This window comes from Micromys minutus (genome assembly GCF_963924665.1).
Source record: "Micromys minutus genome assembly, chromosome: 17".
NCBI lineage: Eukaryota > Metazoa > Chordata > Mammalia > Rodentia > Muridae > Micromys > Micromys minutus.
In genome coordinates this window covers 21,408,627-21,433,663 of record NC_137952.1, presented here as the reverse complement: position 1 = coordinate 21,433,663, position 25,037 = coordinate 21,408,627, and the positions used below count along the sequence as shown (strand labels likewise).

The window sequence follows — 25,037 nt, the reverse complement described above, 5'->3', positions numbered from 1 at the left end:
TCAGCTATCCTACCAACTCAACCACCTAATCTACAGGTCAGAAGGCTACAGATTTTCCTGCATTAGTCAGAGGCCATGGCGGATGTGTTGGTTTATATATTTTGATAGTTATCCCTCTAGAATGAATGTCAGCTCTGTGGAGACAGGAATTGGCTTTGTTTTTATCCGTTGGGTCTGTCTCTTATGCCTAGAGGGGTGATAAATCCATGATAGGTTATTTGATGAGTGATGGAATAGTATTTGAATGTCTCATAATTACAAACATGATAGAGCTGTGTGCATGGCTTAATTCCACAGTTATAGGGACATCACAATGTACCTGGCAATATCAGAATCTTTATTTTCTTAGTATGTAATTTTCACTACACACTTACTAAGACTGAGATTTTCTTTGTCTCAAAGATAAAGCTGTTAGGAGTCTCTCAGAAAGTATTGAAGCAGTGTATTTATCTTGAAAAAATACGAAAAAAAAAAAAACACATTTTCACGAACATATGCCATCCGCCCACACAGACAAGGACAGAAGCACCCACAAAAGCAGAGACAGAAGGAAAGTTGGGGGAGGGCTTCAAATCTTCCACCTCCTAGATCTGTGGAGTGGCTCTCAAAATGTGGCTTGCTAATTTTATAACCGATTTCCATATGGAAAATTTCTAAGCAAGTGCTTTCCTTGGTGAACAACATTACAGCAATTTCTTCCTGAAAACAGAGAAGTAAAGATCACTTACTGCAAGGGATCCATAGACTCTGGAGTATAAAACGGGTCTCCATAGTAAAAAAAGGATCTATAAAGTCTAAAGCAATACTTCCTGTTCTGATTTTTATTGCCATTTAAACATTGTTCATCTATTTTAAATACAAGTCCCTTAAACTCTTCATTGAATAGAGTAAGGCTTAAGCTAAATAAAATAAAATAAAATAAAAGGTGGAAAAATGCATACCCACCTCAAAAAGGTGTTTATAAGAATCTGTTGACTGCACATGAACATGCTCTATGTAAACGATAAAATATGCAGCCACAGATGCCTGCATTTGTTGGATCTTCTTTTCCTTCAGTCTTTAGCCAAGACCCCTCCTGACAGTGTTTTGAAGCAATGGGATCTTCACTTCTGCTTTCTCCACATGCTCGGCAAGAGATTTGGAGATTTGGGGAATTCCCACCCCAAATGAGAAAAGTAGCTGTGCACTCTAAGGAGAAAAAATGATTCGGCATGATTTGGAACTGTGGTTACCAAAGAATTAACATCTTAGATAAGCCCAAGATTAGTTAAGCTCAAGCAACACTTCATGATATCAACATTTCTGGCATTTATATGTCTTCCCTGAGAGGAGTGTTGGCTAGGAGTTCTGATTTTCAAAACCGCTGTAATTCAGATTTGATTCAAGAAATGACATTTCCTACCCAAACCAGGTAACATTTACATTCACATCCCCCTTTCTATGTGAAATGCTTGCATATGTATATGTTTCCCTTTTGAGTGAATGTGTGTGTGTGTGTGTGTGTGTGTGTGTGTCTGTGTCTGTGTCTGTGTGTGTCTGTGTGGTGTGCAAGTTTACATGTGCATGTGTGTGGTGTGTGGGTATGTAAGCCAAAGATGATGTCAAGAATCTTTCTCAATGGCTCTTCACCTTCTTCATCTTTCTCAATGGCTCTCTACCTCCTCCTCCTTCTTCTTCCTTCTCCTCTTCATCCTCCCTTTTTCCTCCCGCTCTTTGAGGCAGCATCTTAACATGTAGAACTGGCCTGGAAGTCACAGAGATCAACCTTCCTCTGCTTCTCAAGTCCTGGGATTAAAGGTATGCATCCCAACATTTGGTTAACCATGTTCTTTTTGTGTTAAGAAAGAACAAACTCAGTCAAACTCAGAGACTGCAGATATAGCAAGTCTCACTGGCCAGATTTCTACAGGAATCCTTTTTCTCTGCCCCCTGGGGCTGCAATTATAAGTAGACAATCAAATTTACCTGGAATTTATGTGGGTTCTGGGGACCCAAACTCTAGTCCTCTTGCCTGTGGGGTACTTGTTTTAACTACTTAGCCATCCTGCCAGACAGCCCACACTGTTCTTTATGTGACCTAACTTACAGAAACAGGGAGCCTCAGGTACTGCAGCCTCCTAAGATACTCTGCACTGTGTGGCTAGCTCAGCAAATTAGCTCCAGGTTTTTACTCTACTCCCTGTTTTCTGTGAAAGAAGGCATGGTAATCAGATACCTATAACATTGCAATTACAGTTGATTAAGCTCGAGTTTGATTCTGCATCCTGCCAGCAATGTGGGAGCCAGGTACTTTGCTTTAATGTGACTGAGGTAATGGCATCTTGTCTCGTTCTTACTCTGTCTCCATTTTGAGTTTGCCCAGGACCTTGTGTTTCTCGACCCCTAACTTCTCATCTTGGCAGTACATTTTTGACTTTCTATGACTGTGGCCATGGCCCAGAAGTATAACAGCTGACGTGTTCTGCCAAAACAAATGTGACCAGGCTTTCCTGAACCACACCTGATGATGTCATTTTGGCTTTGGTGATTTTTACCTTTATAAATGCTGTACCCGAGCTTCAAGACTGAGACTTCTTTGGGCAAAAAGTTGCTGTTGGTTGTCGGCTAATAAATGGCTCTAAGTTGCCCTTATATTCATGTTGTCTGTAACTTTCTTACCTGGGTTAGAACAGTTTCATTTCTTTGACTTTGCCTTTCCTCCTCCCCTATAAAATGAAGGCAGCAGTAACTCTTGCATGGATTGAGTTTTGAATGACCCATAGTATTTATGAAGTGCCCATTCAGTACTTGGTATCTACAGAGCTCTGTCTAGTAAATGCCTATTGTTGCTGTCACTGCCACTTGGGTGCCAGTACCCAAAGGCACAGACGTGATAGTACAGGTAGGGTCAAAGTCAGTGTTGGAAAAAGGAAGAGACAGAGGAATATGAGAAGAGAAATGGATGCGTGTCAGTGCTGGGAAAGGTCTCCAGGAAGGGCTGGCTGCGGGAACATTATCCCTTAGCATCAACATAATGCCAACACTTGCGGTATTAGGTTCCTATCAGAGGCAACCTACAGATGAACAGATTGAAAGGCATCACCGGCTCCTGGTCACTGTACTCTGCAGCTGTTGCTTCTTGTCCTCCCAAGCTTCCTGTTTCACTCCCTCCTGCCAGCACAACATGGCCAGAGCGGTTTCCTTACAGTGGGATCATTTACTCTACCCTACCACAGCCTTCCAAGCATATCTCAAGTATCTCTCAGCGCCTTACTCTAGTACCATCCAGACCTCCTCTCGGCTGAATTTCAACATGATGGTGACAGCTTGACTGAGAGCAGTAACTCTGCTTTTTTCTGTCTTACTAGATGTTGTAGTTAGCTTTTTATTGTTGGGATCAGACATCATGACTAAGGCAACTTATAAAAGAAAATGTTTATTTAGGGCTTATAGCTTCAGAGTATTAGAGTTCACGGTCACCGCTGTAGGAAACATGGAAGCAGGCAGGAATGGGAACAGTATCTGAGAACTCGCATCTTAAGATACAACCACAAAGCAGAGAGAGTTAACTGGGAATATTGACCTTTTATTTTTAACTTCAAAGCTCACTTCCACTGACAGGCTACTCCTCCTAATCCTTCCCAAACAGCTCCACCAACTAGAGATCAAATATTCAAATAAATAAAACCTATGGAAAAACAATCTTGTTTAAAACACCAAATTCCATCCCATTTAAGTCACATAATAATGCAGAATGCATTCAGTACAACTTCAAAAGTCCCTATAGTCTTTCGGAGTCTCAACACAATTTAAAATTCCAAGGACTCTTCGGAGAACCAAAATACTCTTAATTAAATTAAGTCCTTAGTATTATCTGATACTAATTTATAGGCCATGCTCAATTTATGATTATCTCAAAGCTGTGTTTTTAGAAACGGGTTATTACAGCCATGTTTCAGACAAAGTTTATTCATTTCATGTGGATGCTATGACTTTTAAATTTCTTCTGTATGCAAGGGCAATTTGTACTCGTCCCTAAGCTAGTTGAATAAATGCAGCAGAGTCCTGCCTTCTTGATTAATACAGATTGTACACAAATGTTCCCCTAAAGCTCATGTATAAAAAGTTGGTCCTCAGAATTGTGCTACTGGGAGGTAAAAGAGCCTTTAAGGTGAGATGAGATGCCTTATTACTATTTTTTTAAATTATTTTTCTCCACCCATTTTGGGAAGCTGTTTTGACTCTTACAATGCTTAGGGCACTCAATATGCACATTATTTCTCATGGCCAGAATCTTCTCTGTAACTTAACACCAATGGCATGCTGAGTGATACTGTTGATGATGTAGCTTGCCTTGATGACAGTTACAGGGTATTCTTTTTATTTTACTTCATTTTATACAGCATCCATTCTTTTGATGTCTATTCACATACAAGTGGTTAAGAGAACAGCCCTGTGTTCTTTTATTAAGGCACAGAAAACATACAAGGGACCCTTCTCCCCCTTCTTTTTGTGTTTGTCATATTGAGAGTGACTGGAAGACACTTGCTCTTTTTAAAGAATGGGTTGTTATGTTTTGCTTTGTTTGTTTATTTTGAAGAATATTTAGCTAGGGCTGAAGAATTATAGCTGGAGCTGTGCATGGTTAAAAATCATGGTTTAAATCTTCTCACAAAGAACTATTTAGAACATATATTTTATAATCATTATCTATTTTTCAACAGTCCTTTATAATAAGTCACATTTCTCATTTGGTTCACAAAGTCACACACATGATATCCACTCTGTTCTTGATGACACAGAGTCAGTTTACACGCTCAATCCAAGAAGAGGAAAGGATCAAGATTTTCCAGAAACAAGGCTGCTCTCGTCTGTGAAAGCCATGCTAAGGTATCCAGTTCCCAGTAGAGCTAGCCTCCACAGGGCACTAGAAAGAATAACACCCCAGGGGGCCAGGGTGTGACCTTCACTGTACCCAACAGCTGAGAAAAGCAAAACAAGACATCTTAGAAGCAAATGTGATGCAATGGATGAAAGTGACCACTTACCAGAAGGTACAAACAGGACATGTCTTAGGGATAAATTCTAAATCTGAGAACCTAAAAGCACAGGTGATCCTTTAAGTCATTAAAATGGTAGATTAGATGGAAGAAAATGAATTGACCAGATGACTTTCCCAATAATTAAAACCATATGTTCAGAGTAATTTTTTGTTTTATGCAAAGAAATAAAATTCAGAAACCAAAGCCCAAACCAAAACTAGATTGAATAAAAGGTTCCCTGCAGAGCATCTAATTTCTGAATGCACTCTTGTGGGCAAGGCACAGATCCCTGGACTCAAGAGTAACTCTGTGTAATCAGATTTGCAAAGACAAGGTGTTATAACAAATGGCAAATCCTGTGTCTCCCCGTCACTCTGTCTTCTGAACCTTGCTGCTTTTTCTCTTTTAACAAGTCATTGGACTTCTAAGAAGAGCTAAGGAATCTCTGGCAGTCTGCCAATCAACAATAAATAGATTCTTTCAATCTGTTTGCCTAATGATTTGGAGAATTGAAGAGAAAGAAAGGTCACAGGCCTGCTAGCTAGCAAATGTAGGAGGAATATAACAGGGGGTGCTGGTGGAATTTAGTTAACATTAAAAGAACAACACTGGGCTGTAATATTTGAGTCTGAGTAATACCAGGGCATTGATCAAATTAGATAAGAGTTTTCTTCTGCAGGAATCAAATCCTTGAGTGATGCAAAGTTAATATTTGTTGAACTAGTACTTAAAAACAGTACTAGCAGATGAAAATTTTGTTATTAGCGCATTTTGATACTTTTTAAAGTAGAATGCATGAAGTATTCTTAGTGATGCAGCATTCCATGAAGAGGTAATGGTTATTCAGGGCCTACTAGTCTTAGGTATGAAATTCTTGCTTAGAACAACTAGATAAGGCCTCTTGCTCTATTATAACAAAGCTCATAGCAGGAACTATTCTTATCAACTTAAAATGACAACAAAAATTATTTGACAATAAGCAACTATATACGGTTCAGTTGGGACTAGCCTGGTCAGATGATACACAATGAAATATACATGGTGAATGGTACTTCAGATTTTGACAATTTTTTTCTTTATGAAGGACATTGTAAAGTATCTATGAGAACAGTCTAAACTTTGGCCAAGTCTGACCTGGAATCTTTCTTTTCAGTCATTATTTAGATATTGTAGACATTCCTCACTGTGGTCTCATGGCATGTTTTATGGTTTAGTAACCCCTTCCTATCTGAAATATGAGTAGATGCTAAAAATAACCAGTTTCTACATATCAAATCTAGTTAACTCCTTCTCATCACCAAATCCTTGCCAACATTAAAAGGGAGTCTGCTTTGCTTCCAGTGCTGTATGAAGTGTTCACTATCTCTTGGTTACAGACTGGGAGTGTACACAAGAAAAGGAAATGGCATAGCTCTAGACTGGAGAAATGCAATTTTCTAACTCCAGCTTTTTTAAATCCATCCATTGGTCTTTTTGAGCACTTTCAGACAACCCTAGCAACCTATTTCCTATGCATTCTCTCAGATAACAGTTGCATGGAAGAAAAGCAGAGGAAATTATTGTAGAAATCAGAAGCATAACTCTTATCTCTGCTGACACATCCAATTTATGACTGCCTTGAGTATCCTATCAGAATCTCAGCTCTTTGAAAACATCCTCCATGAAGACACAGCAAACTTCCACAAAGTCAACAGGGATAGCATAGTGTGCCAGCAGTTGAGGCAGAAATGTTCCCAGAAGTTTTTCCTCTAGGCACAGCCCAGTGATGACCATCTTGTGGACATCTTCAGAACGCTGTGAAGAATGTTTTGTTATTCCCAGCACAGAGAACACTGTCACCGAGGGAGCTTTCTCTGACCTGTGGCACATCACTGTGGCAGATTTCCAGTTCCCTTCATTCTGTGATGCCTCTTTTTCTAGTCATGCAGCTAGTCACAGAGAAATAATGCAGTTTAAGCAATTACAACTTTGTACATTTAGATGGAAGATGGTCTACCAAGTAAATAAAGGATAGGAATGTATATAGATGGATGTCAGAGAAGCAGATCCTTAGGATCCTTCTAGAATGACCATGTAGTATCTTAATCACATATTACTTTCCATAAAATAACAAACGAGCCATAAGAAAAGAAAGACAACCCATTTGTTCCTTAAACTTACCCTCTGAGCATTAGGTAACTGTTGAAAATAAACAGATTGTGAGCAAGCACTCCGTTATTAACGTTGGAGAATTCAGAGGCTTAGAACTGGCCAAGCATCAAAGAGTCACTGTCCTTAGAGATTCATCCTAAGTTTCTCATTTGCCAAGTAGCAAAGAGACGTCCGAGAATATTCTAAATGGCATTTCAAGGACTATGTATTATACTTAGAATTTTGTGATAATTTAAATATTGAAAAAGAAATACTTTTTTTTCAAAACTTTCTCTCCTAATCTACACCGAGTAAACATCTGGACATTATATATTAAAGTTGTTTATGCTTGTTGGATGTAGGTGCTAGTGGTAACAATAATATTAAGGGTATCAGTGAATTGGCTTTAGGGCTACAGAGATAGTTCAGACCTTAAAGAGCACTAGCTTTTAAGTGCTCCTAATACCTTCTTCTGGCTTCTACAGGCACCATGCACAGACATACATTAGGCAAAATATCTATACACTTTAACAAAACTTAAATCACTTACAGAGGGAATTTTAAGAGTCAGATAAATACTTAGATACCCACTGTTGTACAAACTCAAAGTTACTAAAGATCCATACACACTTCACATTACCTATAAGCTTGTGGTATGGACATCCTACAAAGAGGGGAAACATGACTGAAGTTGGAAGACCCAGCCTTTCCTGCCACTCAACATTGTGTGTGTGTAGAAGCCTGTTTTTCATTACCTACAACATGAAGGCACTAGCTGAGGGCCTCCAGAACAGTATTGTATAATTACGAGAAGAAACAACAAGTACAATTAAGTCAAATATGGAGCTGGTAGAACTGTCATTGAATTAAGCCCTTCCAAGTATGGGTAATGTGTCATTGAGAAGTATACGACCTTTTCCCCAATGTGACTGTATAACAAAGGGCTGATAATAAGTGTATGAAATTATTATGATGACTGCAGGTGGAAAACTCAAAAATAGCAATCACTGCTCAATTATCTTTGTGATTTCCAAAGTCCCTGTACCATGGAGACCCAACACTGAGTAGACATCCTCTACATCTTTGGGACCCCAATATATTTTCTATGCCACGAGAAGTTTATATTGAACTCCCTCTCAGCTAGCTTTAACTGTCAACTGACACAGTCCAGTGTTATGTTAGATGAGGCTTTAGAAAAAGAAATTAGAAATTGCTTTAAAAAAATTCCTTGAGAGTATGTGCTTCCAAGGACTTACTCCTGAGGGTGGCCATTTAGTTTTTAAACATATGTCAACATACTTTATCTCACAGGTAAAGTATATTCATCTCATTTTTCAGGATTAAAAATAAGTCAGATACTACTCTAGGCAGTAATATATCTGAAATAGAAGCACTAAATGACAAAGACCTATTTTGCCTCTGTACTATGTTCTGCCAATAAGGGGGAAACAAATTATCTGCTGATTTATTTTAATTAATTTGGATGTTGGGAGCATATTTAAATGAGTGATATATTGTGAGTGGTGATCATTTGGGAGCCTTTCAAATATAGAGTTAATCTTGCAATAATGTTAGGAGGTATATTTTTTAAAATCACAAAACAAACTAATCTATACATAATATAACATTTATGTGTTTTCAGCCTTCATCTTGGAGAGTGTGACCTTATAGAAAAGCCACTTGGAACTGGTGAGTCCTCTCATTCAATCAAATGCCACCCAGGGGACTGGGAAACAGCTTAGTTGGTAACATGTCTGCAATACAAGAATCTGAGTTTGGATGCCCAGGACTCATACAAAAGACCAGGTTTAGTGGCTCATACCTGTAATATTAGCAAAGGCAAGGGGTAGAAACAGACAGTTCCTGGGGGTCTGCCAGCCAATTAGTGAACACCAGGTATAGTGAGGGAGATGGCCTCGAAAAGAAAGGTAGAGAGCAACAGAAGAAAGCACCAAAATGACCTCTTGTATCTACATGCCACACACTAGGATAAGTATCAATGATAAAACATTCAGACCAGAAGCAGCTTAGGAGAAGAAAGGATTTATTTAGCTCACACCTCCTGCTCACAATCCATTAATGAGTGAAGTCAGGGCAGGAACTTGAAGCAGAAACTATAGAATGGTGGTTGCTGCCTTGTTCATGCTCATGCATAACTTGCTTTCTCATGTAGTCTGGGATGACCTACCATGGGAATGGCACTGCCCACAATGGGCTGGCCCCTCCTACCTCAATTAACATTCAAGACTACTTTCACAGATATTCCCATAGGCCAGTCTGATCCAGGCAATTCCTCAGTCAACACTTCTCCTCTAACCTAACACTGGGCTGTGTCAGTTGACAGTTAAAGCTAGCTGGGAGGGAGTTGAATATATACTTCTGGTGGCTCAGAAAATATATAGAGGATATCTACTCAGTGTTGGGTCTCCATGGTACAGGGACTCTGGAAATCGCAAAGATAATTGAACAGTGATTGCTATTTTTGAGTTTGTCACCTGCAGTCATAATATTTCATACACTGATTATCAGCCCTTTGTTATACAGACAAGTTGGGGAAAAGGTCGTATACTTCTCAATGACACATTACCCATACTTGGAAGGGCTTAATTCATACTTTCTGATCTTAAGACAGAGGTTTAGTGAGTGGTGTAGGATTGAGCCTGCTTCCTCCCAAAACAGGGAAATCTTCCTTCACCCAGTTTAACTGAACAACTCTGTGGATTATGGTTTACTTAGAAAACATGGGGGAAGGTGACCAAAAGGCTGCTGTGTCCTCAGGAGGCAGACCTCCTTCTCTGAAAGAAAAACCAGATCAATGGTCATTAAGACATGAGTTTTCTCCAAAAACACAGAGGCTAATGTTGAGCAGCGTTTGAAGCAATGAAACCGACACAGTTTCCTGACAAAGAACATTTTTGGGGACTAGTCATACATCATCACATGATTTTTCTAGATATTAGTTTTTAAAGGCATGAGGAAGATAGCAACACAATGGAAGGGTTGTTGCTTGTAAAAGAAAAGCTGCGGCTGCCTGCTTGTGATGATAAGGTCTGCATGTTTTTAGTAGATGAAATCCAGTGGCTTAAACAGTATTTGCTGATAACAAAAAACTGATTGTAAATGAAAGATAATAGCACCCTTAAATGCATGTGAATCCACTTTGGAGTAGGAGCATCTTGGACTGCATGGTAGCAGCTGGCACTTGACAAGCATTTATAACTTGAAGACATCTGCACCAAGGCCAGAATGGCTATGACCACATTTTAAAAAAAAAATTGTGAGCACAGCAGCAAGTGACAGACAGGAAAAATGTTCATCAAGACCCCACCCCTTCCCACGTGAAAGCAGTGTGAAGGAATTAATCAGCGAGCTAATAAAAATTAAGAAGCATATTTCTACTAACAAGTGTACAAGTTCCTAAATCTGATGAGACCTATAACAGTTACTCAAAATAATTACACATAGCTAAGTGGGAATCCAATTATTTGCTGAGCATAACTCTTAATCATTTCCCTAATAAAACATTTGGATGGAAAAGATTTTCATTTCATTTAACATAGCTGTATGTTAATATAACGTATGCTTCTATCTTGGTCTCTATTCAAGTAATTATGTAAACTGCTCAATCCCAACCTCCATACTTCTGATGTAGTAGGTTATGGGATGCAGCCTAACAGCATTTTATGCACTTTCTGCTTGTGGTCAATAATACTGGTGTCCAGTGACCACAATGTAAAAGTCACTGATCTCTGTCCTCTGTGTTAATACTTTCTATGGTCATATATCTCCTTTCCCTTATTACTTTTGTACAATACCGGGAGACTGTCATTCAGCAATTACTAACAGACATTATGTAACATAGGTCATCAGGCACATCCAACCTTTTGACATTGAGATATGACATTGTCATTACAAAGTTAATGCCTAAGAACAACAAACTCAAGTTACATAAAAGAACTCACAATAATAAAATTGTTTTAAGTAAGTTTACAGTTTTGTGTTGGAGCACACACACACAGGTATCTTGGGATGTGTGTGGTCCTCAGGTTGGGCATTCTACAGGCTACGTCAGATACAGTGTGCAGGAGAGTAACTGCACAGCCGCTGTGTCCACAGAGTTCTAAGTCTAGATAGATAAACAGATGCTAATAATGATGTCCGATAAACATGTAGAAATTTCTCTGAGAATAAAAAGAAAAAATATTTATCTAACAATGAGAGAAACCAGAAGGTTTATAATGGAGAAGATGGTTAGGAGTCAAATGAACTTAGAATATTGAAACAACTTTAGATTTATAGAAGGCTTTTAAACATCCTTATTCCCTTCTCCCACCTTTCCAACACAGTCTGAGGCTTTAAGTGACTGAGGATAAGAGTATATGAACAAAAACCTTCTTTTCAAACTAAAGTTATCTAAATATTTTGGGGGAAATATGTGCTAAACATATATTGAAGAACCAAGCTCTTCAATACACATGCAAGTGTGTGTGTGTGTGTGTGTGTGTGTGTGTGTGTGTGTGTGTGTGTGTATCATTCCAAATTACAGATAAAGAAGTATAATAGCTACCAATCTAGCAGGATGCAGATCTGAAATTTGAGCCAAAATGTTCATCTCTAGCACCCTATCACTATACTATGATTAGCATGGTTCAGAAATGGAGGCAACCTATCATAGTTGCTGCAGGAAATGTTGTGAGAACAAGCTTGATAGTACAAATGGAAGAGAAGACCAGAGAGGAAACAGTAAGTATGGAAGTTCACTCTACTAGAGAGGATGCTAAGGTCTCGGGATTCCTGCCTTCTGATGTACATGTCCAGAATGATCCCCTCCTCTTTGGTCAGGGCAGAGGCTGTGAATCCAGGCCCACCATATCCTTTTTGACTAAGTTCTATGGTGTGGCAACACTAAGGAATTTTGTAGCTGGAATGAAGATCCTTGGGGCTCGCACACTTCTCCATTGTATTACACCTCAACATTTCAGGCCATCATCCAGGCCCATCTGTTCTGTCCTTGCCTTTGCTTCAGCCTCCACTCTGGGGTTTCGTTCTGCCAGGAACTTTTGGAAACATAAACTGAGGTCATGTGGTTTATGGCTACATGTTAGTGAGTTTCCTAGCAGAACGCTTTTACACAGAAGGTGAAAGCCAGTGGTGGGCATTAGACATTCAGGAGGTAAGTTTTATAGACAACCCTGGATCGCAGCCAAGAACACCAACAGGCACCTGCCCAGCCTTGTAGTTCATGTATGATGGGTCATAAAGTGTAGCTCGGGCAAGGCAAAGTACAAATTTGCCAGCCTTTGATCATGCATAATGCAACATGGTTAATCTGTGACCAGTGGGAACCATGAAACGTTAAATACCTTTGGTTTCTATGTCAAGTTTGGTCACTTGGCTACCCCTGGCTTTAACAGTAAAGTTAAGTTTCATTATAAAATATGAGATCTCTGACAAAAATTGTCCACCATATATGTATGTATATTATTTTCATTTAATTTCATTTTCATGGTCTGTGGGTCTTAGACTTCTTAAACCCTTGCAGGGATAATTTGTGAGAATTGTTGCACTGTAACAGTGTATAATACCAGTGCCAATTCTATAACATAGCATGGAACAGTTTCATTCTTTTTAATATAAGGTGAGTGGGAAAACCACTGTCAGTTTACAGACAAGATGCTATGTCATCCATCCATCCATCTATCCACCCATTCACCCACCCACACACCCATCCATTCACCCACATTCCCATCCATCAATACATCCATCCACCCATCTATCCATCTTTCAAGTAATTCACTCTTCAATGAACTGCTTATTGAGTACATACAAACGTTACATGTATTGAAATTAACTCTACATATATGTAATACCGGTGCTAACTTTGAGAATAATGTTTTTAAAAAGAGAATCATTAGCTTCAACTCCACTGTGTTCTTACACCAGGTGCTGAACAAGTCCTCGGAGGTAATGGGATACTGAGAACAGGGTGGGGACAAACCAATCCTATTCTACTTGTGGTGTCAAATAAAGGAATTTCCAACCATGCTGTTTGAATACTCTAAAAGTCAGTATGTCATTTTTCCTATCACTGTCTAGACACATTAAAGTCACTCAATCACACTTCCAAAATTCTTTCACTTTTGCATCATCCCAGGAGTTATGCCAGGTCACCACATTTGTGGTGATGGATAGTCAACTGTTTGGTCATTTTAAGTTGGAAGGTTGCTTTTAATAAATCCAGAAAGAACATTAAAAAATATCAGTACAAGTTGACCCACTGTTAATGAAATGCAAGTCATAAGCCCAGAGAGTCTGATGGGGGCTTTAAAATAAGATGTGTGTTATTGTATGACACAAGTAACTGAGGTCTAAAACCTGTCACCTTGACAAAATAATACAGGATCATGAGGAACTGGATGAGTGATGCCTGGAGAAATTAAGAATGTTTTCTAGACAGAAACATATGCTCCATGAATAATTAGTAGAAAGAAAAAGAACTTTCCTTTCCCTTGTCTTTTATTATCTCATAACTTAATTTATGATTTTAGATTTCAATGGCATTAGTAATCAAACATTTGATTTTTAGTTACTTTGTGATTTAATTAAAACTTTACACCAGAATTAATTTAAAAAGCCATTATGAACCATTTTAAACCAAGCTTTATGTAAGTACATCAGAGGCATCATATATAAATAACTCCTTTCCTTATGATATTTACAGATTTTAGAAAAACCCAATAGTAGCCTGTACAAAGAGACAAAATCATTATGTAAGCCATTATCTAAAACCAAGACAAAACAAAACAAAAAGCTAAAAAAAAAAAAAAAAAAAAAAAAACAGAAGAAAGCCAAGCATTGGTAATTCATTCCACACCTGAAAGACCAGCACTCAAGAATCTGAGGCAGGAGAATTGCCATGAATTCTCTGGGATACAAAGTGAGACCCTGTTCCAAAATGCAATGCAACACAAATTAACATAATGTAGAACTTGAAACAAGTATCAGCTTTAACCAAGAGGAGAGAAATCATGTAGCACAGAGTAGCTGGCTCTGAGATGCTACTGCAGCATCATTATATCACTGGGGGACAGCAACAAGGGATGTCTGTTCAAGTCCCATCAGACTCCCCATAGGCTGACAGTAACCCATGGTTACAATAAACCTAACATTTCCTAGTAGTGCAAGAAGTATTTTAAATGATACTATGTCATCAGTTTACAAGAGAACATTAGGAATTAGATATTATCACTTCTAACAAATGCAGTCAGTGGGATATTAAGGTGCAAAATAAGCTGCCTATACATACCATGAGGGTTGGGCTCCCCCTACACATGCACCAATTCTCCTAGAAATCATATGGACCCAATAATATGGATCTGACACTCAACCTCTTGGGTACTGTTCTCTTATGTTCTGGCTGCCTAGCGGTGCCTTTTGATGCTGGTACTTTGTTCTGCTCCAGTAGAAGATGCCCAAGGCACAGCTGCCTACATCTTGCACTTCTCCTCAGGAAAACAGAAAACTAGGCTCACTCCACTGTGTTATACCTGCTGTGCTGCCTCAAAAGCACCCTGGACATTGCACTCTGCACTCATATATTCCTGCATTCTGCTACCGGGACTGCATCTTCAATGTCCCAAAGAAATTTTGGTAGCATGAGTTTTCAAATAACAACCCTGACTTTTGCTGTTTTCTTTCTAGGAAGCAGACATGAGCTTTCTAGGAGCCCAGTGGATGGAAAATAGGGAGGACCTGCTCCTTACTGTCTTCAGAGTTATTATCTGCATTGAAGCTGGTACCTTTCAACATGCCTCAAACCCTCCCTTCTTTCATGTGAGCTGTGCCTTGCGATATTCCTCTGCAGATTCAAAGAAGAGACTCCAGATGGGCCTAACCTTCTAATTACGCAGACATGTCCGGACAGCTCTGAATTCTAGGGAGAATGGGAGGAGCCTCGGGCTTCACGGGTTATTTACTTTCCACAACTCCTCTGGGAAATCTGAAAGTCGGTGGCTTTAGTAATTTACTGGATGATTTGGCAGCCCTTTCTCTACACAAAAAAACTCAGATGCAGAGCATTAACTTATGTTCATAACAAAAAAAAAAAGGTATCATGACTTAGGAAGAAGTAGTGAAAACTTGGATGATTCAACTTCCTATCTTAGGAGTAGAAGTATCACAAGGGTTATAGACATGTGAATTGCAATACTTTAAGCCCCGGTTCACTTGATAGTGTGAAATCATATCTGATCCATAGTGCCTCCTCCCACTGATGCCTAGATCTACCATTTTCGAGCCCGGATGCTCTGTTTTATTGTTCTTGGTGAGATAACAATATCTTCTACGCTGCCTTGGCTTAGGTCTCAGCAGGAAGGGTTCTGCTTGTCTTGAGTTTCCACAGTGCTAGTTGTTAGGCTCTGACAGCCAACATCATGCTTCTCTTCCCTCCAAACTCCCTCCTGCACAAAGCCTGGGATTCTTCCCAGGGGCAGGGGATGCCTGCCCAGATACTTAACCCAAACTTCTCTCCTGGCATTCTTCCCATTATTCTGGAACCCTTTCTATTATCAATTGTCCTACAAAGAATCCACAACTCCATCTGCACCCTTCTACATGTCTGAATTCTAATTCTAACCTAGTTTCAACCCCTCTCCTGTAATGCTCTGGGCCCCACAGAACAAATCAGGTTTGAAACACTAGAAAATGTATAAGGATGAAAATAACTCACAGACCTTTCTGTGGGAGTAGAAAACTCCACAACACACTATAACTAGAGGCTGCCTTGCCAGCCCATGCAGAGGAACTAGAGGCAGATGGCATGCCCAAGCTTCACAGTCCATGGACCACCCAATATGGTTTGAGTTCTATCTAGGAATTGCTCAGCTGGGTATCCTGACACAGGCCTAGAATACCAGCACAAGGAAGCACGGAGTTTTAAGCCAGCCTGGGCTACATAGTAAGATTCTATTTTTTTAGAAAAGTAATTATTTAATATAGCACTGATCAGAAAGCAGGTGAATCCATCAAATGAACAAACAAAAAATATTATTGCACAGTAACTGTTATCAAGAGATAGAATGTGGGCCCAGAGTAGTAGCTAATGTTTCTGTCTTTCTCAAACAAACAAACAAACAAACAACAAAAGAAACCCTTAGTCAGAGGAATTGGAAACAAATGGGGTGACAGTCTAACTCACAGCAGAAGACCTTTAGTAACAACACTTAAGCAAGGAAATAAATACCTAGAATTCAAAACGAATTGTAGAAATGAGATGCCAATAAAATAAAGCTACCCCAAGTACCAATCAACAAATAGGCAGATGAACTGAACACTTATAAAAAGAAGCAGAAGTATCTAGTTACTACCCTTGGAAGAATACACATTGGAAGTACTTGGACAAAGCACCTCACCCCAGTCAGAGTGGCTGTTATCAATGAGTCTGACAAGAGCCTGAGAGGATGTGGAGAGAAAGAAACCTTTATTCACTGTTGGTGGGGACTAAATATAGCCATTGTGGAAGTCAGCTTTGAGATTTCTCAAAAATTAAAAACAGAACTGCCATATGGCCCATTCATTTTACTTCTGGGCATTTATCCAGACAACTCTATACACTGCCTTGAGATCTTTACACACCACACTTATTGATTCACTACAGCAAAGAACTGGAATCAACCTATCTATCCAGCCACACAAGAGTGGATAGTGAAAATCTGGTCTATGTGGCTGGAGCAATAGCTCAGCAGTTGAGAGCCTTGTTCTTGTGGAGAACCCGGATCCTCCACATGATGTTCCAATGCCCAGTGCCTACTTGGAGGCTCACAACCACACATGACTGTAGTTTCAGGAGATCCCATGCCCTCTTCTGACTTCCATGGGTACCAAACCCTCAGAGGAGGCACAGACGTGCCTGTGAGCAAAAAGTCCATATACATAAAATAAAATCGATATTAAAAAAAGAAAGTTTGTAGTGCAGATACACATACATACACAAATGCTATCTATCTCTAGAAAAATATAAAAGCATAACATTTTCAGTAAAATGAATGGACTGAGAATGTATAATATTAAGCAAACACAGAATTTTAGAAAAAGAAGCATGTTCTCCCTCATATGCAGGATCTAGCCAATAATATATGTGTGCACATACACATATGTGCAAGTGGGTGCAAGTATAGTATGCTGAAAAAAAGGATTAAATATTAGGGGATGGAGAAAGACTGAATCCAGGAATGAATAAGTTATTAAAGAGGATATAAAATTAATATTTTTTCTAGGGGTCATGCTGTCATGGATTTTTCACTTTTGGTAATGAATAAATGCATAAAATATATTAGATATAGGAAAATATAAACTACAATATGAATCTCTATAGACTCCCTTTCAAAGGGCTACTTTAACTGTATAGAAGTTCACTGAGATGTATAGCTTGGGGGTCTTTCCTCAAAACCCTGTGGCTGTGTTTGTGCCCATAACCCCAGCACTGTGGTGGGCAGAGTCAGGGGGATCGCAGAGGCTTCCTGGATGCCAGCCTGGCTCCAGGTTCAGTTAAAGACCTGACCTCAAGAGAATGTGATAGAGAGGGGCAGAGCAGAACACGTGATCTTTTTAGGCCTCTACATGGACGCAGGCATATACCTACATACACAATCACACACACACACACACACACACACACAAATAAAAATAATAAGTAAAATGGTAAAAATAATGCTTCTGAAATGATAAGCATTACATGCACCCCACATCTAGAGAAACACTGTAAGAATACACCAAGTAGAAAGGCAAAAGAGCTGACACACCCTGTTCTCACATCTTATTCTCTGGCCCACCCCCTACTGTCTTGCCCTTTGAATGTTAATGCCTGGCCCATCCTTTTTTACACCTGTCTCTCTGACATTCAAGTCTCTTCAAAATACACATATTTATATACAGGAAGAAGATGTTGGTTTTACGAGAAACAAGAACATCCTACATATTATTTTGCAGCTTGTTAGAAATCTATATTAATACTTTAGGTAACTTCATAGTATGACAGAGGAAAAAAGTGTTGTAGTTTATTTAAAATATCCTCATTCATGAACGTTCAGATTTTTTCCCTAGATGTTTTGAAAGTATAAAAAATTCCTACAGGAATTTATAATTATAAATTATAAAGTATAATATCTTCCTACAGCAAGAGGCTTAGCTGGTAAAGACCTTGCCATGCAAGGGTGATGACTTAAAGTCAATCCCATGAGCACACAGAAGGATACGAGCAGAGAACTGTCACCACAAAGCAGTGCTCCTGCAGCCAGGCCTGCACACGACCTCCGTCACATGCACCCACACAAATGACACTCATAAGAGCAATAATAAAAGTTTAAACTGCTACAGCAAGTACCTGTGTGCATGTAATCATACAGGTACATACATTCATTTAAGCAAAGTTCTTAAAGGTAGGGTCACTCAGGCATACTTACATATAATTTTAATGATGAATATTTGATAGCTCTTGTTAACTCAATCATGTTCTTTTTTATAGTCTAGCTATAATAAGGTATATGCAATTTCTGAAATCTCTCTACTTCCCTTGCAATTACAGGTAACTTTCTGTGTATGCCCATACTTCCTGAAGTTAGCTAAAGATGTGTCTATATCTATTAGTGTTTGGAACTTCAACAAATTACATCAAACCTCAATACTTATATACACAAAGAACTTATATCTACTCCACCTACTATAGGCCCAAAGACTTGCCAGAAGGATTAGATACAATATGCTCTGTTGCATGAGTGCCTCTCAACTGTAAAAAAACAAAAAACAAAAAACAAAAAACTGGCATTAATTACATCTTCTATGAGCACAAGAGTTGATCAAATGATTTTCAACATCAAGAAACTCGATATGTGAGGCATGTGCTTCTGTCATGCCTCACTAGCACCAAAGAACAAAAATCATAAGTTTGCTAAAGAACACAAGAAAGACTAGACGTTTCTTCAGTGTGGTGAGCCAGCTGTCATGTGATGCTTGGCATTAAAGGAGCCCATTTTCAGTTAAAGATGAATGAAAGCGGGAAACCAGAAAAGAATCTCAATGCTAAGCTCTCAAAACACTGTTAAGAAGGTTTGCACAACTAAACATCCCTCAAAGTCATTTTCAAGAAAATACATATTTCTCAGAGGCTTGGTAACATGGATATGCCTCTATCATCAAAGTTAAGTCCTGTAAAACCACTATGGAACGGTCACTAGATGGATCCATGAGAAGAAAAATCTAGATGCTTTTCATATTTTGTGATGCTCTGTTGAATCATATTGTCAACCTGTAAGAAATTCCTTATGTAGCTCATAGGATGGAGAGTTAGATCATTTATAAAGCCAACAGGAGATGGATCAATGGCTTTCCTGATGTCTTTATGTTATGTCCTGCATGGTGGCAGTGACATTGGATTTAAATGCTTGGTCTTGTGAGATTGTGGATTTCACTTTGTACTCAGAATTAACTACTTGTCTGTAACTCTAGAGTCTTTCAACTAGAAACCAGTCTTTTGTTCAAAAATTAATGAAAACAGGAAGCCTGGAAGAAATGTGAACACTAAACGGCAAGGAGTTAATATCTCACTTGAGTAATTAAAGGGTGATTTCAATTATCTTGCTCTCATCACTTGAGTGAAAACCCTCATTGTGATTTCCACAGGAAATACATGTCTGCAGACCATAAACTCCATCTAGTTAATAGCTAACTTGGGGAAAAGATGGGAGTTGGATTCAGATGAAGGACCATGGTAGGAAGATGGTAAATGAGTTACCTCTGAACAACTGGCTATTACTGTCTGAGGCCTCTGCTGAGGCTGAGAGGGAAGAAAGGTGGAAAACAAGACAGGAGCAGTCAGAAAGATAATAATCTCTGACCTCACCACCAGCAGGAGTAACTAAAGCATGCCAAGGACTCTGGCTACAAAATGGGACGTAAAAAGAAGAAAAGGGATAAAAGATAGACTATGGATCCAAGGTGCTAGCTAGAGCTCTCCCTTCACCCATGCTTCTCAAGACAGTGCCAGTAAGACAGGTTTTGAATGTCCTAGGACAAAGTCTAAGATAATCATTACAGAAAGGAAGGTCTCGCCTACTCCAACTCTCCTCCCACTTTCCAACTCCTTATATAACGTTAGATGCACAGGAGGTCTCCATGGTAAAGAATCCCTGTGATTTTTAGAATTGGCTCCTAAGATCCCAGTGGGCCAAAGTAAAAAGAGTGGTCATGAACAACTGCATAGAGAAACCACATGGAAAAATGGAACAAATCCGTTCAACATGTCCTCAGTGCGTCTGCAGTCAACTGCCGACAGAAACTGAATGTCTTCCTATGTGCTTACAGACAACTAAGCTTAATCCTTACTAGCTAATGAACGGATGAACTTTCATAACATAAGAAACTAACAAATGACAAGATAATCCTAAATTAAGGGACCAAAGTCTTATGAAACACCGAATATATTCAATGCAGAGATCCTGGACGAGGAATGCACAGAACTCTAGAATTGGATGTAGTTTCTAAGTCCTAGTCTCTTTCCCTGTGCTGTATAATAGAACACCCTGACAAAGGCAACTTAAGGGAGAAAGGTTTGGTTTGGTTTGGTTCAGAGCTCTTCATGGTTTGGAAGCCAAAGCAGGAGGTTGGTCATTCTGCATCCACAATCCAGAAGCAGAGAGCAATGGATGAATAAATGCTGATTCTCAGCTCTCTTTCTCCATTTTATACGGTCCAGTCTTTCCTGCCAAGCGATTGGTCCCAAACACAATTATGATAGATCTTCCCACACCACAAACATAATCAAGATACTATCTATCCATAGGCGTGCCCTGAGGCCCACCTCCCAGGTGAACTCAGACTCTCTCAAGTTGACACGCACACTACCCATAACACAGATTTTAGAGTTAAGGCGACAATTCCTCACGCTGTTCCCTCCTCTCACTCCACCAACTCATTCCGAGTTGCCAGCACCCATGTTCAGACAGTGCTTTTGTTATTGCAGTTCTGTGCAGTACATGATATGAGTTCTACAATTCCATGACTTTCACATTGAGGTAGAAAGTGGCAAATTTTACTGAACTAAGATTAATCAATATATTACATGAAGAGGATGGAAAAGCATTTACCACATTTTAAAAAACAAATCTCCCTGCAGGAGGGATGTAGAAAAATGTATAGAATGTCACAAGTTCAAGAAAAACAGAAAGCTTTTTGGCAGCTCTTATTTTCTAGATCAACATTTTTATCTCAAAATGTGACAGGACTTTCCTATAAATAAACTTCCAGTACTCTCTAGGGGACATGTCATTTACATGTTCTCTCCTAGCTTAGGACGGTGACCATATGCTGCTGAAGAATTAGGGTCTTACAGCAGCATTCAGAGGATCCTGGATGTCTGGGCACACTGGTTTAGACATGCCAAGGGTAGGGGGTTAGGACTCCCGAATGAACACTCAAAATTATTTTCCTGTAAAAATGTACATTGCATCAAGCATACAATTCAGAGGAGCTCATAAGTACATCATGCATGAGAAATGGAATTGCTTCTCTAGTCACAGTAGCAGCTACAGTACTAAATAAAATATTCTTAACACTCAGCTGCTGCTTAGCGCTCCTTTGGGTGTCTAAATAGAAAAAAGGATCGGAAGAAAGCCTGAACCAATTTTCTTTTTCAAAAAAAACAAAAACAAAAACAAAAAAAAAAACAAAAAAGTTTTGTTTACAGATCTATCGTATCATCAAGTTCGGCTGGTCTTGAACTCTCCTTCCTTAACCCAGGCTGGCCTTAAACAACTCTCTGTAGCCAAAGCTAGCCTTAAACTGGTGATTCTATTACTTCAGCCACCCAGATTCTAGATTTATAGACATGGACCAGCACACCATGCACCCAAGTAACTTCCAATTAAATTGAGTTCTTCCCTTCTGGTTAAAAATAAATGTCACAAATCATGTCACTTACTAATGTGTTTATAGAAAACAAGACAACCAAAACCTAGGTAGGTACCGACTTGTGAGTAGAAACAGTGTATCTTTGTGATTCTGCTTAGACACTCTACACATCTCCAGCATCACTAGTAGAATTTAGGTCAATGGGCCAATTACTCAACATCAAAGGCAGAGAAGAGCTGCTGCTTCTCTGCCTGGTCCCTTTTGAGTCTCTGCTTTAAGCAATTGTGGAGGCAACTTTATGTGCCACAAACAAACCAATCTGTAAGCTGGTATAAAGCATTCTAGAAACAATTTCCACTCTTAGTTCCTGGAGTCAACAGCATCTTTATCATCACCCCATACTCCCTTCACAATTCTCAGTCTTCTTGTTATGACTGGATGACACAGCCCTTAGGACTATCAGTCCATGGTTAATCAGCAAGTCTCTTAGTAGTATAAGTGGATCAATAGTGGTTGAATCTCCCAAGAACAGATCTGAATAGCTTAAACAGAGACTAACCTGGTGGCAGCTGGTGCTGGGGTGGAGCTGTGATCTTCTCTGACCCCAAGCTTTTTTCAGAAGTTTCCTCAGATACCAGCCAAGGTTGGCTTGCACTGAGGGAACTCGGGCTGGCTCCTTTGGTCTCCGTGACCTTCGTAGAAGATGGTGGCTCCAAGGTGTCAGCAGAGGGGGACCCAGAGGAGACACCGTTCTTTCTACCAGGGTAATCATTAAAAACAGCTTCTCCCTCACTAGGCAGTGGAGGGAGCGGGAGGATCCTATGGTGCAGCTGTGGGCTGGGGCACCTTGGAGACAGAGGCGAGAGAACAGGTGACAGCCGTTTGTGTGCGCTGGACTGAGGCGATGAATTATTAATTACCACGCCGAGAGCTGTTGGAGCCTGGGGTATTGGCCTCTTCTCATCACATTTGGGTTGTGGGGGATCAGGACCTGCCGTGTGGGGCAGATCCAGAAGCAAGAATTTATGGCCACTATTCGGTGGCTCAGCCTTCCTTTGGCTTCTAGTTTCTGGGAAAGTGTGGATGGCCCTCGCGTTGAAAGAGAAGCCCAACCTTTTCCCCTCAGTGACTTCGTCTAACTTCTCACTCTCTATCACCTTGCGAAGAACCTTGTTCACAGCACCCTCGGTGCTGGCTGGTTCTTTGGTAATGGAGGCTCTTTCTGCGGCTGAGGACCGAGATGACTTGGTCCCTCGCTGCTGCTCCTCCCCCAGCCTCCTGGAACCTGGAGTCTCAGCCTCACCTCCTGGGAGGATGAGGATGTCAGCTTTCGGGATAAACTCAGTTTGGGACGCTGGGCAGAAGGCAACCCTTCCCTTGCCATCATAATGCGCCCTAACTATTCTTTGCACTGGTGCGGATGGTTCCTGGACCTTGGCCACCACTTTGGAAACAGGTTTCTTACTGCAAGTCCGCTCCAATGACTTTGACTTCCGAGTCCCGCTGCCCCACCTTCCCGCCCCTGGATGGTTCTCATGATCTTCAGACAAGTTTGATTGTGGGGGCTCCTGCTGGTGAGAACTGTTGAGCTGCCTCCCAACATCAGAATCTCCTACCTCTGTGGGCCTGCTGTCAGGGGACAGAGATCCTTCAGTGTCCTCTGAGGTCCTCCCGGAGTTTCCGAAGCCCAGGTCTGTATCTGGTGTCCGGAGGATGTTAGCGGGGCAGCTCTCTCTTCTCCGGAGCGAGGAGGTAAGTGTTCCCTGAGGAACTAAATTTCCTCTTTCTTCTAGGAGCCGGAAATTAGGCCTAGCTCGAGGAGAAAGGGAGCTACTGGAACAGACCTGGTCCTTCCCCATCTGAAGAGCTGACTCCTGGCAGCCACGCCCTTTCCTCCTGGTTCTCTTGTGCCGGAGCTCTTCTGGGTTCTCTCTCCTCCTGCCAGACCTCCGGGGCTTTTTGGTCTCTTGGGAGCTCCTCCTAATGAGAGAGCTCACTGGGAGTTCTCTGCTCCAGTTGCCAGCCCTCTGGAAATAGTCTTCCTTGGGGGCAAGGCTTACTGACAGTTCCTGCAACTTCTCCTCCTGGTTCCCCATCGAAATGCCGAGGATGTTGTCTGACCTCAGCAGACTGTCCAGCAGCCTCTCCTTCTCTGCTGTGAGCTTGTATAGCTCTGTCAGAATATTTTTTGTGGGGGTCTGTTTGAAAAATATGTCGCCTGGATGTTCGTTCGGCTGCTGGCTGAGGCTGGCGATGTCTGGCCCCTCCCTGACTTGGTAGCAGTTATGGAAAGTGTTATTGGATCTGTCTAGAGTTACAGTGTCCTTGTATGAAAATCCTCGGACTTCCCCTTTAGGAAGATAGAAGCTGATGTAGCAGAGCTCAGTGACGGGGTTGTGCAGCTGCAGGGTGCAGTGAGTGCCTTCCATTATGCCTACCTAATTATTCATGCTGTGGTGATGCTGGTCTGTGGTCAGCTCCAGTGGGGAGGCATGTGATGGTGGCTAGGCAGAGCAGGCAGCTGACAGTCCTCTCCCGCAATGAGGCTGCCTGTTAGAGAAACACAGGAAGAAAGCTGCTCGTCTAACAGAGTGTGCACATCACAGGCCGGCATCAATCAGAGCATAACCACACAGATCCTTCCTTTTGGCCAAGAGCCTGACTGTAGCTTTGTAGGCTCCTACCCACCTTGATCAGGAGGTATTTCTATAGCTAAGAGATGGGAAAGGGTTTTTATCTTAGTCCCAGGACTAGTTCCCTTTCTTCCTTTGGGAACCCACTTACAGCCTAGAGCCGGTCTGTCTAGTTCAGACTGCAGCTTCTACTCTTCTGGAAAACAGCCATTGAACCTTCTAGGAGTTCTGGGAGTATAGGGCTTTGAGAACTTTAGAAATGACAGTTGTTTTAATGACTTGTGTTTGGAATATTATTTTCAAAGATGATAAGCTTTTGTTATCATAAAAAAATTAAGATTTACTTTAAAGC

At 40.5% G+C, this 25,037-nt stretch overlaps 1 protein-coding gene across 3 annotated transcripts in view; it reads right to left on the bottom strand.

Annotated features, from left to right (window-relative positions):
* Positions 1 to 24,481, bottom strand: part of FMN1 (formin 1) — a gene marked incomplete at both ends in the record, with an annotated part of 316,637 nt that extends 292,156 nt beyond the window's left edge. For all 3 annotated transcript variants that reach the window (XM_080931171.1, XM_080931172.1, XM_080931173.1), the window contains one exon: positions 22,612 to 24,481. In XM_080931171.1, coding sequence (XP_080787297.1) covers positions 22,612 to 24,481 — 1,870 coding nt within the window. The remainder of the gene's footprint in view (positions 1 to 22,611) is intronic.
* Between the last annotated feature and the right edge of the window lie 556 nt (positions 24,482 to 25,037).